Source organism: Artemia franciscana, chromosome 11, assembly GCF_032884065.1.
Source record: "Artemia franciscana chromosome 11, ASM3288406v1, whole genome shotgun sequence".
NCBI classification, from domain to species: Eukaryota; Metazoa; Arthropoda; class Branchiopoda; order Anostraca; family Artemiidae; genus Artemia; species Artemia franciscana.
Window position 1 is genome coordinate 6,981,456 of NC_088873.1, and position 14,802 is coordinate 6,996,257.

A 14,802-nucleotide genomic window follows, 5' to 3' on the forward strand; every position below is an offset into this window, starting at 1 on the left:
AAACGCTTTTTGAACGTCCAGGAACAGGCTTGCAGGAATTTCTCCTTTGTCAAAACAAAAAGGTAGTAATGATAATAGGATGATCAGACCAATGTCCCTTTCGGTAACCAAATTGAAGCTTTGAAAACAATTCTAATTTTTCAAAAAATTTTGACATGTGATTATAACGCTCTTTCTAAGATTTTTGAAAACACAAACAGTACGGAAATTTGGCGGTAAGTAAGTGGATAATTAGGGTCATCCGCTTTATGTAGAGCAATAACTTTTGAAACTTTAAAAGAAGTGGGAAAAACTCCAATCTGAAATATTAGATTTACTATATTGCAAACACAGTTGTAATACCAGGCATAACTACTTTCACAAGGTCAGAAAAAGAACCGTCTAACGCTTCAGAATTGCCACGTTTCATAAGCGTAATGATGTTTATCACCTCGGATTCAGTGACTGGAGATAGGAACATTAATCAAACAGTTCGTGGTAACGAACTGTAGTAAGGAGCGACCCGGCTCAATAGTAACCGAAACTCTAAAAAATGGAATTTTGATACGAATAGTTACATCAAAAGAATCACATTTTAATGCTGATTTTAAATATATAAGTTTTATCAACATCAGTTATATCCACCAAAAGTTACGAGCCTGAGAAAATTTGCCTCATTTTAGAATATAGAGGGAAACACCCCCTAAAAGTCATACAATCTTAACAAAATCACACCATCAGATTCAGCGTATCAGAGGACCTTATTGTAGAAGTTTCAAGCTCCTATCTACAAAAATGTGGAATTTCGGAGACAGATCACGGATGCGTGTTTATTTGTTTGTTTTTTTGTTGTGTTTTTTTCCCAGGGGTGATCATATCGACTGAGTGGTCCTAGGATGTCGCGAGAGGGCTCATTCTAACGGAAATTAAAATTTCTAGTTCCCTTTTTAAGTGACCAAAAAATTGGAGGGCACCTAGGCACGCTCATTTTTTCCCAAAAGTCACCGGATCAAAATTCTGAGATAGCCATTTTATTCACCATAGTCGAAAAACCTAATAACTATGTCTTTGGGGACGACTTACACCCCCGCAGTCCCAGTGGGAGGGGCTGCAAGTTACAAACTTTGACCTGTGTTTACATATAGTAATGGTTACTGGGAAGTGTACAGGCGTTTTCAGGGGGATTTTTTTGGTTTAGGGGGATATTTCCATGAAGAAACTTCTCATTGGTTAAGAGAACTTCAATGAAGGGGGCGCAGGATTTTCTAGCATTGTTTGAAAAGCTATGAAAAATAAATATGAAAAGTTTTTTCTACTGAAAGTAAGGAGCAGCATTAAAATTTAAAACGAACAAAAATTATTACGCTTATGAGGGGTTTACCTCTTCGTTATACCTCACTCTTTACGCTAACGTATTTTTAGTAATTTCAACTATTTATTCTACGGCCTTTGTGATTCAGAGGTCATTCTTAAGGAATTGGGACAAAATCTAAGTTTTAGTGTAAAGAGCGAGGTATCGACGAGGGTTGAACCCCCTCATATACGCAATGAAAACATGCGAATATAGAAGGTCGTTACGTAAGTTAATTCGTAAGTTACGTATATTTTTTACCAATGAAAACGTTTGTAAAAAATTAAAAGATCTAGTTGCTTTTTAAGTAATCAAAAAGTTGGAGGGCAACTAGGCCTCCTCCGTCGCTCCTTTTTTCTCAAAATATTTCGATTGATTGCAATTGATGAATATGCAAATTTCGTTTTAATTATTTATGTGCCGGGAGCCAAGTTCAAAACATGCATTAATTCAAAAACGCCCAGAAAATAAATAAAAAAAAAACAAGTTTTTTTTAAATGAAACTAAGGAGAAACATTAAAACTTAAAACGAACAGAAATTACTCCGTATATGAAAGGGGCTTTTCCTCCTCAACGCCCCGCTCTTTACGCTAAAGTTTCTTACTGTTTTAAAAATAGAGTTAAGAGAAAAAGTCGAACTCTAGCGTAAAGAGCGGGGCGTTGAGGAGGAAAAGCCCCATTCATATACGGAGTAATTTCTGTTCGTTTTAAGTTTTAATGTTGCTCCTTACTTTCATTTAAAAAAACTTGTTTTTTTATTTAATTTGTCTAAAGCTGATGGTAGGTACTTACGTTGGGATTCATGATCTGACAAGTGTGTTGATAAATTTGCTGTTTTTTCACCGATACTTAAAAAAAATGAATTAAGACATCGGCAATTTCTTCTCATCATGTACCATAATCCCATCTTGGCCAATCATTTTACTTGGTTGTGAAAGATTTCTTATGTTTCCGAACTAACGAGTTAGTGAACCTCCATGTCTTTTTTTTTTGGCTTCCTTGTGGTCGCAAAAAGTTAGCCTCAAAGTACAGCTTTTTTGCGTTACGAATCAGTTTTGATAATGTGTTTTTTATAATTAACAAAACTTGGTTTATTCTCATGATTAGGTTCTAAAACGTATTTTTTAAATAGCGAATTGTTTACCTGTATTGATCTCAAAATACCTGGCGAAATCCACGGCTTAGTAGGCGCGTCGTATTTTTTATACTTACTAGACACGACATCCTAAAACGAAAACACGACTTACAACGAACAGACATTTTTCGTGTAAAGCATTTTGAAATTTTTCGAGGAATATGACTGAAGATTCCTTTTGGCACTTTGATTCCTGGATTTAATTCTAATCCATTCCAGACAACTTTTTTAAGATTAAAAATATTAACTTTACTAAAATCCTTAGGGTGATAATTTAAGCATAGATCAGAAATACAGTGATCACTCTCATCATTTGCAAGAACTCGTGTTTGGAAAAGATTAATTGAAGTTAAAAATATTATGTAATAACGTTGCAGTTTGCTCCGCCATTCTTTGTAGGAGTTGTCATGACCGAACCAACGAATTCGCAAAATTTAAACACAAACAATCATGCGACTTTTCTTTGGGTGCTTTGATTAGGCAGCTCATAATTGATATCATCACAAGACAGGATAACAAAATAAAAATCCTCCGTAATCACGACCTGATCTCCATTTTCATTAATCTTTTCTAAAAATTGTTCATATATATTCAAAAATTCAGGGAGAGTGGCGGGTACATAGAAAGAACAGATATATTTTTTGTATTTACCATAATTTCAATTGACAGACTTTCAAAAATATTTCCCTTGTTAAAACTAGACAACTCATTCTTAATTACCCACGGGCAACGTTGTATCCAGGGTGGGGGGGGGGAGTTTGAACCCCCTGAAACTTAGCTAAACGAACTTTCGAACTTAGATAACCGAACTTTCCCCTGGAAAGTAAACCGAACTTTAGTTCCTACACTAATTTCACGCCGGTTCCACAACGGTTTTCTGTCTTGTTTTGCAATCGCTGTTGAATATCGCGTCTGAAGATCCATCATGACAAAGCTGGGAGCCAAGATATGGGGAGCTGTCGACCTGATCCAACTCTACTTGATTTGCAGTTAGCGAAAGGGAATCAGTGTGAAAAAAAGAACAAGGAAGGTTGAGATGGCTAGGGCACGTTATGCGGATGAAGGCTGACAGATTGTCGAAGATTGCCCTTTTCGGCCAACTGTATAGGACTAAACGGAAAGCATGTCGCCCTCGTCTTGGGTGGAAGGACGTCAAAAAGTAAGATTTAAAGGAAATGGGAACTTCTGGGGAGGGTGCAAAAAGGGAGGCTTTAAATAAAATGGAATGGAGGAGGAGTGTGTGTAGCTGTCTTGGTCTCAGGCGGCTTGGTTCTGCGGTGAGTATTTGTAGTAGTAGCAGTAGTAATAACAATCAAGCAAAAATAATTGCCCTATAAATTCCTGTGTGAAGTTGTTAATATTTGACAAAAATCAAGTACTTTCATTTCTTGTGAGCTCAGCACAGGGGCTTATTTTCTGAACTCTTGCTGAGATCTTTGAGAAACTTACTTTAAAACACAAATGGGGTATAAGTTTGTCGACCCAAATCTTGCACAAGTGATGATGGAACGCGCTTTTTATTCTTGGTCAGAGATTTTTCTTAGAAAATTTGTCAATGAAAAAAATGATTCTAGGAACTTCATTGATTGTTTTGACACAAAAAAGCAAAGTATGGATGACAGTCAAAGTACAATTATTAATTCGCTGTTATAAAACCTTTCATCGCGCCTGTTCTCATTTAGATGTGGAATTTTTTTTATATCGTATATTTAAATGTTTTCTACCATCTAAGATATTGATTTATTTCTAAGGAAAATTAAGAAAAAAACTGTCTCAGGAAAAAAGAAGTTTTAATGACATGAAAAAGGTTTTAGAAATTTTAGTGATTGTTTTTTTTTTTCAGATAAGAAAAAGCAAGACATATTTGACAGCCGAAGCACAATAATTTACCACTTCAATAAAATATTTCATCGTGACAGTTCTCATTTAGCTGTGAGAAACTTTTTGGACCACCTTAAAGGCAATGTGAACATCCCATCCCAGGTTTTGGACTTGTTCATCCTTGAGGTATCACTTGCACTGTCTGCAAACTCGCTTTGGAGGGATCAGGTATTAAAAAAATTACTTTTAAGCTACAAAAAAGCTCTTAAAGTTTTATTTTAGTGATTAACAGGATTTTGAGGAATCTGATTTAGAGGAATCTGGCATTTTTTCTGGCAATATTTTTATAAGTATTTTTTACTGACAATTCATTATCACTTAAATTTTCAATTCATAAAAAAGAAGATATGGGACTTGCTCATCCTTGAAATATCACTTGCATTGTCTGCGAACCCTCTATTGGGAGATCAGGCATTACAAAATTACTATTTGTTTATTTCTTATTGGAGGATTTAGAGGAAGTAATATTTGGGGAGCAAGAGAAATATGTAAATCATGTAGGAAATAGCGAATAGCTTAATAATCCTGAAGAAACTCTCTTTACTTATTTTACGAATGCATCCAAGAATTTGTCTAAGGAACGGGGGAGGGCAATTACACGAAACAAAAGAAAATAGGAAAAATCATCAAATCATGAGGTTTGTATCTCAGATATTGGATTTATTTATTATTGAAGTTTTTCTTAATTTGTAGGTATTATGTATTAAAATGTTCTTTTCAGTAATTTCTCATAGGTAAAAAGCGATTTATTGTAGGATGGCGAATTTCATGAAAAATAGGGAAGTAGGGGAAAATGCAAAAATCTGATTTTGTGTCAGATAATAGATCTACTAATTTTTGACGCTTTTTTTGGCAGCAAGCTCTTTTTGGAAAAATGTGGTATCAAGACTTTTTATTTTAATTATATATAGAAAGGTGTGTAAGAATTTATTTAGGTGGGGGGAGGGGATTGTACGAAAACGCAGGAAAATAGAGGAATTGCAAAAATCATAAAATTTTACGTCATATAATCTGAGATGAAAATCCCATGATTTTCGCTATTCTTTCTGGCGAAATTTTTGCCTTTTCTTCTTTGTTCACCTATCTTTGAATCAACTTGTCTTCCTTCTTAGGCTAATTTTAGTCTTAGAAATTGTTCAGGTCGTAACTAATAAAATCCTTCCAGGTATGAATAAGACTGGTCAAAATGTTGCTTGATATTTTAATGGATGCATAAATTTCCCTTAGCTATAATATGTTTTTTTCTTTATTTTCTTTACAATTTTCCTTCGCCACACATGAACTTAAGCACTTTTTGTACTATTTCTAAGAAGCTGTCAAATTATTTTAGTACATATTTTATTGCAGACACAAATGTAAAGGAATAATTGTCTGTTCAAAGCCAAAAAATTAATGCTTTTGAGGCGAAATATACCAAATATAAGAGTAGAAGATAATTAACCCTAAAAGAAAAATAGATACAAGATCCGAAAATGTAGATATAACAAAAAGTATATCTATTTATACAAAAAAAAAAAAAATACAAAGAAAATGTAAAAGATTATATACCAGTATGCCAAGGAATAGCCGTCTATATGAAACAAAGTTTACAAACTGGTTGCGGTAATTGCAAAGGCTGTACATTGTCTAAAAAAAAATTAATTTTTAGTAATATAATTAGTATTATTCAATAGTATTAAAGTATTAAGCAAACTTGTATTTTAACAATATAAATTTTATATGAATGCGGCAAAACCGTAAACTAGTATTTTGGGTTATTGTTGTAGGGATTTAATACGATCCAGTTGTTTTTTAGAAAGAAAAAATAAAATTTTTATAAGTATGCAATACTATTTAAAAAATAATCTTGAAGTCCAAAATTTTGTTTCTCAAATGTATGTGTTTGTGGAAAAGAGAATGCGAGGCAGTTTGGACAAAAACGGTAACTCCTAGATATTTTTAGTATCATGCAAGATACAAGAAAACGGATTAATTCATTCAATTACTTATTTTAACGGACTGGACCAAGCAGTAGGGGTAACTTTAAAGAGTGGAGATTTGCGCTAGTGTGAAAAAAATTGTTTAGTACTTGACAGTTATTGTTTCATGTAAAATTACAATTACATAAAAAAGATTCGTAATTTTTTTTTCTTAAATTAAGATCAGAGACTAAAAGAAAATGCCAAACACTAGATGGTGCTGATGATTTTTTCTTTGATACTAACGCTAGTTGTATTTTTATCAGTTACTCGTATTATTTTTATAAGTTATTCATAAGACGGGCAATAAATAAGTCTCACAAAACAGTTTTTGAATTAACACGATTGCTCTGTTTGATGGAAAAGGTTAGACTATGCTTAAATTTTTGCAATATGATGACAATTTATGTCGTTGATGTTTAGATATCATTGAAGTAGATGGGGACAATATGCTTGGGTATTAAGTTTGAACTCACAAGATACGCTTAAGCGTTTAAATCTTTTGGCTAGTTGAAGTGGGTGTAGTAAAATACAAGGCATAACCCAATTGTCGCTAAGTAAGCCATTCAGACGCTAAAGAATGAGGGCTGCAAATCATTATGAGACACAACATTTAACGGAATAGATATATGAAATGATCTATTCTTAATTTATCTATGGTTGGTAACCTTCTGTCTTTTGATCAGCTTTACTTCCCGGGAATCATTTGAAAGTTTAAGCTATATTTTGATATTTTTAATTATAAGAGTTCTCTCTGTGAATCGAATAGTGAATCTCAACCTAGACTAGGAAAATTGTGTCGATTTTGGTGATCTATTTTTTTTTTTTTTTTTTTAGAGAAAGATGGGTTTATTAATATAAATAACAAAACAAAACAAGCAAATGGCCCGAAGCAAAGCAAAGCTGGATTTCTATTTAAAATCTAGTAAAAATGCTTCAGGTGGATTAGAGATTACACTGTGTATTTTAATCCAGTTGTCTGTTTTCATCATAATGCCTTCTGGTTTTAAATTATTTCTGTTTGTTTTGTTTTTTGAAATGTAAATTGATTTGTGTAATAAAGTGCAGCAGTACGTGTATAAAGAATCAATCTCATATATGACGTGATATATTTATTTAACAACAACAACAACCTACTTACAAAAATTAATATGATTCACCCATATCAAACAGTTGACACGGGATGAATTAGGTAAAAGACACAATAATATCATTTAAATTCATTACAATAAGAAAGAAAAAAAGAATAAAAATTAAATCTAAAAATAAAAAAATAGTAATAATAATACTATAGGGGCAGCAACTGCATACCATGTCTATACTGTGGGGTCACATCGCCAACCAACAAACAATTACAACTTGATTTAAGTCAAATCGAATCTCTTCAAAAACAAATAAAACTAAAATTCAAACTTACTCAATAATTTTTATTTTAATTTTTCGTTCAAATCACTAAGATTTTCAATTTTCTTCATTTCATTTTTCAAATTATTCCATAATTTAATACCCTTTATAATAAAAGAAAACGCGGACCTGTCAGACACTACGGATGGAGCATAATAATCATTAGGTGTCATTATGAATGTTTGTCAAACCTATTTGTCTCATTGGAATTTTTTGAATTATTTGTCTCGTTAGATTTTTCAGATGAGAATCACCTTATTTCTTTCCGCCTGTTTCTTAAGCGATTTTAAATGAGGATGTTGATAAAAAAAAAATACTTTGAAATTGATCGTTGGCTTTTGAAATAAACGGTAATCTACCCAGGTATAATTCAGTATTTCAAGAAGTTACGAATTTAATTTCAATAGCAAATTAGACTTTGGATGATCATCCCAAGTTTTTGATGTGTAAACGGTATTTAGAGTTAAAGCATACTCTATATAAAAAATCCTCTCACCAACATTTTTCGTAGATTAATGTTAGTTTTTCATGTAATCTTAAATCACTGACTCCAATGGTCAACGAAATTACAAAGAGCAACATAGATTACTTAAATCCACTATGAGAACTAGGCCATATTTGTCTTTTGCCCTTCGTATAATCTGCAGCTGATACAGCCGCAATTTTACGCAGAAAACGGCGATATTTGTGATTGTGTTCTTTTTTATACGTAATATGTGATTTATGATATGTTTTCTTTTTGGTGATTACCAAAATTCCATTGGATGTTGTTAGATCAAATTCTAAAAGCAGTAACTATATTTATGCCCCACCTACACTTAAAAACTAACAAAGTCTAGTTTTTTTTTTACGAATTTATTGAATTTTTAAACCAATGGCAACAGCATTACTAGTACATTACCTATGCCATGCCTATAAACGGTTGTGTGATTTTCTTATAAATTTTATGATTGAAGAGTTGATCGCCGAAGTTATATAATAGACAAAGTTGGGCAAAAGCGTTTAAATCAAATGATGGAATTAATTGATGTGGCTATTAATTAATTAATAACTTTCAAGTTATTTAACTCTCGATGAGGTTCAGTTTTTTTTGTTTTTTTTGTACATATATATATATATATATATATATATATATATATATATATATATATATATATATATATATATATATATATATATATATATATATATATATATATATATATACTAAACAGATTTATTTTTAGGCTTTTTTCTTAAATTTGCTTATGGATCAAAATTCAAGTGTAAAATTTGCAAGTTATTTAGAAATCATTGATGATCATGGTCAATTCCTTTCATTGCCAAAAGAGTGCGGTGGGTCATAGTCTCCCCACCACTACTCTAGACGCTGATCACGATACTCTTGAAATGTATGTTTTTCTTTCAGCTCATAGATACTTTGAAATTGCTGATTGTCCGTCAGGTGTACAATGAACAACTAAAGCAGAAATCAGCCTGGCTCTCTGCCATCCTTCCTGAAACTGTGGACATCAAGAGTCTGCTGTCAAAACTAACCGATGAATGGTAATTTAATTATGTTTGTAGCTGATTATCTGCTTAGTCCATAAACATCACACAGCAGGCAATTGATAAAATTGGCAAATAGCCCGGAAAAACTGGAAAAACGATGTCTACCTTAAACAAATTGATATGCATATAAGTCATACACTAAACAACTAAAAAATATATGCTGATCCCGATTCTGAAAGGTCTTCTACTCTAGTATTTTTACAAAGTGGTGTTTTTCTTAGGTTGAATTATAGGTCGTAGCAAAAAAATATTGACTGAGTTAATACCAGCAAATATGATCAGATATGTCGTTTCTACGCTTTTTTGATGATGAATATGGAACCAAATATTTGAAGTCAGGGGAATTTTTTGGGGCTCTATGCTCTGAGTAAGAGTGAGGCTGAGGGAGAAGAAACGTGTGAAAAAAAAAAATAAGTTAACTTCTAACAGTTTCCTATACAAATGATTCTTTCACTAAGCGACCAGAAAATTTTTGCTGATTCTGAATCTGCCGCTCAAGCTTTTTGAAAAATTTGAGCTTTTTAGGTTGAATTTGAGGTTGAGGCAAAAAAATTTGATTGAGTAAATACCAGCAAATGTAATCAAATATGTCAGTTCTACACTTTTTTGGCTAATGAAAATGAAAATAAATATTTGAAGTCAGGGGAATTGCCTGGGACTCAAAGCTCTGAGGAAGAAAAAGGCTGAGTGAGTGAAAACGTGTGTAAAAGTTAGATTATTGCAAAAATTACCAAAAAGTTGACGATTATTGCAAAAATGACCATTATTGCAAAAATGACCAAATTGCAAAAAAGATTATTGCAATTATGACCACTTAAAAGTGGTCATAATTGCCATTACCTCTTCATGCTTCTCAGAAATTCTAACTTTTTCGAGGAATTTTCTGTACCAGACCTTGTCAAGGCTTGTTTCATTTTCTACAGCCTTAAACAACATAAGCATGGCTACTATATTCCTGAAAGACGGCTCCTCTGTGAAAAGTGTAAAACCTATTAGGAAGTGGACAACCTTTTCAACATCTTTAAATTCACAATCCATTCTTGTCGTCCCAGTGTCTTTGTATTGCTCACTAGTCTCAAGTGTTACGTCTGTGAGTTCTTGGATTACAGAACTGATTGCAGCCTGACCAGGAGCCAATAAAAGCCATGTTAGCCGATGCAACTCCCTCATACCGTATCTACATGTTATATCACCACTAGAATAAATAAATTTAAATTAAAATTGGTTGGAAGACCAACATTTTTACTAGGCTAAAAGGAGATTGCCAATATTGCAGGTTTTGATTGTAACATAGAAACCATCTGATAGGGTATGGGTTTTCTTTTTTCAAAAACCTGAAGTTGATGTATTCTTTTCCAGACAATTCCGTCTAGAATGTATATAAGACGAATCTAATATTGAGCTTTACTGTTAAAAGAACGAATATCAAACTTTCCACCCACAAAGAATTAGAACTTCAGACGTTTTAACACTATACTACGAATAACCATTACTACTTCAAAACATTTTAACGTTAGATAATGCTAGTGCTACTAAAAACTCAATCTACTCATAAACTTTTCTCTTTACACCCTCCCAAGAAAATCTAATTTCCTTACGACTTCCTCCCAGCCGACCCAGGGACGACCTTTTTTTCGTTTGGCCCTTGATGGTTGACCGAAAAAGACGATCTTTGGCAATCTGTCATTCTTTATCTGCAAAACGTGTCCTAGCTATATTAACCTTTCTCTAATCATATTCCTAGTTTGCGGGATAGAGCCACATTTTTCATACAGCTTAGTGTTTGAAATACGGTCAGTCAGACGGGAACTCAGAACAATCCGTAGACAATGGCTCTGGGAAACATCTAACAAATCTTCCTCCGTCTTCCAGAACGTCAACGTTTCGGAACCATGCTTGACCACCATTATCAATGTACCTTCCAATATTCTAATCTTGATTTTCAGACTAAATGAAATATGAAACCACCTACTAACCTCATTTCTTAGCTTAGTCGTATCAATGTTGTTCTCGTATTATGATTACGATTGTTGTACGGGAAGTGAAGGACCCGAGTTGGTCCTGCAGTTATTCTGTCCTGCACTACGGAGATTTAGGAGGGTTCAGTTGTTCTGTTTACCTGCACATAGTAAATGCTACGGACATACATGCAAGAACAGCTTAAGAAATTAGGTTTGGTTATAAAAAAAAACATTTATATTTTCGGATTTCTCCATAATAGCAGAGCCATCTAGATGTAAAATGTTATTTTAAAACTAATTATTCAATAGCTAATCACTAATCACTTTTAGTGTGTTTGCCCGGAATAACATATAGATTATACAGTTTTCTCATAATTTATACATTCTCATATATCTTAAACATTATGTCATAATAGTATTATGATGCAAATTTGGTCTTTTGGTTAGTTCAACATCCCCCACAACAAGCGTTGTAAGTTTTAATTTCAAACAGGGAACTGTTCCTAAATTATTGCTGATATGCCCTTTTGACATCCTGTATTCGGGTGGTAGGTTGTCAACCACACAACAGAAATATTCTCTTAAAATTTTACCTCCATAGGCTGCGGATTTGAACTAGCCGCAAGACATGCACTCAATGCTGCTTCTACCGTTGCTGTAACTAACGACACTAATGGCATTAAATTGAAACCCTTAGGAAAATTTTAGGAGGAGGTTCAATTAAATGGAAAAACTATATGCATGCAGGTATTAAAAGGGCATATAAGCAATATATGGCATATAAGAAGATAGGCAGTGATGCTCTATCATAGCTAGTAATATCATTGGTATTTTAGAGTAGCTAATTTGATTGGCAATTCGAAGTTCTAGTACCCTTTTTAAGAGTCAAAAGAGATTGGAGGGCAATCAGCCCTCCTCTTTAGCTCATAATTTTCCAAACACTTCCAATCAAAATTTAAGGTAGCCATTTTATTCACCATAGCTGAGCGGTCTTGTAGCTTTATCTCAAGGGCTTTTCATAAGTCAGCATAAGTTATGCAGTTTGCCCATTATAAAACTGAGAACTAAAGGAGTCTGATGACTCATGCGCTTCTCAATTATTAATGTAAGAGTGAAAATTTGGTCAACGCATTCTCTCCCCTTGGTAAAACCACACAGTTCTTCTCTCAAAAATTTACCTACAGCACCTCAAAGTCTAAAAGGTATCATCATACTAAGTAATTTGCTACCTACAGAAACCATGCTAATGTCTCTATAATTACCACACTCACTATTATCACGTTTCTTATAAAGGGGTTTATTAAAAAAATTTCCATAAAATCGCTTGGTGTACTTTTTCATTCTTTTCTGTATTATTTGGTCTGTAGTTTTATCACGGTTTAGCACATTTTCAAAATATTCTTTCCGTTTCTTTTTTACTCTTTTCTTATCACAAATTGTACCCGCATTCCTATCTTTAACCGAGACAAGTCCAGATTGACTGTTTCCTCTCAATTTTCTGTCATGTCAGTACTATATTTTCCTATTATTCCATCAGGCTGCATCTTCGGAAATTTTATCCATGGCCTCTGCTTGCGTCTTTTAATGCCACCGCGGTTTTACGCCACCATATGTTTTCCGACACCTTTTAATTCAGGTAGGTCAGAATAGACATAGACATAGACTAACCCAACCTGTCTATTCTGACCCAACTAATCCTCTTGCTGATGCATGATTCCTGGGTGCCGGAAAACCTACGGTGGTGGAAAACCGCGTTGGCGTTAAAACACCCACACCCTCTAGTTCAGACCGCCTTAATTCGTATTAAGGCGTCTGTTATGATGACTTCCTGCTGAGGGAGTTAAAAGTCGTAGCATAATTGTGTATTAGAAGGAAGAAGGAAAAATAAGGACTTAATCTTTTTTATATACCTGAAATGGTTTGTGTACAAGAAATGATATCTGTCAGGTACATCAAAAATTAATGCAGTTTGGTAAAATCCATAGGCTTAGAAAAGATACGGTAAAGAGGAGATACGTGTCCTTTTCCATTCTAGACTTGTTAAAAATCTTGTATTTATGCTAAATAGATATTCTGATACTCTTCTCTGGATGAAAAAAAATTGTAGCCCTTGAATTTTTCGGTTAGTAGCTTGCAAAGGGCAAAGCATAAAAGGGCTTTTGTTTATTTGTTTAAAAAACTTTTTCTACAAAAGAAGTTGCTCAAAGAATAGTACAGAGCTCCATTAAGCCCAGGATGAGCAGAAATAAAGTCAAATAATCTTCCAAGCGTCTACCACAAACCACTATCAATAAACAAATATAGGTCAAAGCGAACCGAAATGACAATGAATAGCCGAGTCAAACTCAAAACGAGCAAAAATTAACAGGAGTAGGGTTAATAACCCCAATGTCTTCTCATGACCAAAACATAATTTGCGCTTTGCTGAAAAAAAAGCAAATGACCTTGGATTGTCAGTTTAATTGACATATACTGATATTTATTCTTAAAGTTTTGATAACATTTTATTTATGAAAGTAAGAAAAGTGAAAATATCTGAAACATATTTTGTTTTCAGTAAAGCGCAAATTGTGTTCTGGTCTTGACATGGCATCATGGTTATCAGCTCTAGTCATGTTATTTTTGCTCGTTTTGAGTTTGACTCGGCTATTTATTGTAATTTCTGTCCGTTTAGAGTTTCATTTCCCCAGGGCCTAACTTGCAATCCTTGCCTTGAAGGCTGTGGGGGGTTGCCATCCCCAAAGACATAATGCCCAGACATTTTAACTCCGTGGAATAAAATAGCTATCTTAAAATTTTTATTAGATGTGTTTGGGGAAATGAGTGGCGCGGGAGGGGTTAGTTGCCCTCAAATCTCTTTCGTTCGACTTTAAAAAGGGGCACTAGCTCCTTCAATTTTCTATCGAATGAGCCTTTTTCGAAGTTTCTACAACAAATGGTCAACTCAAAAATTCTATCAGATGTATTTCGGGAAAATACTAGGTGTGGGGAAGGGGAGGTTTCCACCCTCTGATCACACTGAATCTTAAAAAGAGCTCTATAAATTCTCATTACCAGTCCAAAGAACCTCCTTGGAAGTTTATGCGATCACCCTTTCTATATAAACTTTATATGCCCCCAAGGCATAACTTACAACCGTTGCCCTGATGGTTTTTGGGCAGGGGGTTGTCATCCTCAAAGACATAATTTCTGGACGTTTCAACTACGTTGAACAACATGGCTATCTCAAAATTTTGATTGGCTTTGTTTGGGGAAATGGTGGGCGTGGAAATGGGGTTAATTGCTCTCCAGTCACCTTCGATTATTAAGAAGGGCACTAGCCCTCTCAATTTCCAATCGAATGAGCCCTTTGCGAATTTTCTACGGCAAGTCTTTCCATACGAAATACTCTTGTCTAAACAAACCAAAAAAAATATATAAATAATTCATTGTGCCCACATCGCTCTTTACTTACGCAGCGCTATTGCGCTGTCTATGATTTTAAAGCTCATGGACGGGGACATTAAGCGGTTTTGAGTGGCTGTTCAGTGATTGCCGAACTTCAGTAGCCATTCGAGAAGCTGATTATCGTACTGCTCGTGG

The 14,802-nt window shown here is 34.0% G+C and overlaps 1 protein-coding gene across 1 annotated transcript in view; it reads left to right on the forward strand.

Moving 5' to 3' along the window:
- LOC136032741 (uncharacterized) overlaps window positions 1-14,802 on the forward strand; it is a gene marked incomplete in the record, with an annotated part of 107,569 nt that overhangs the window by 28,588 nt on the left and 64,179 nt on the right. The window contains 2 exon segments of the mRNA XM_065713076.1: window positions 4,309-4,514; window positions 9,117-9,253. Coding sequence (XP_065569148.1) covers window positions 4,309-4,514; window positions 9,117-9,253 — 343 coding nt within the window.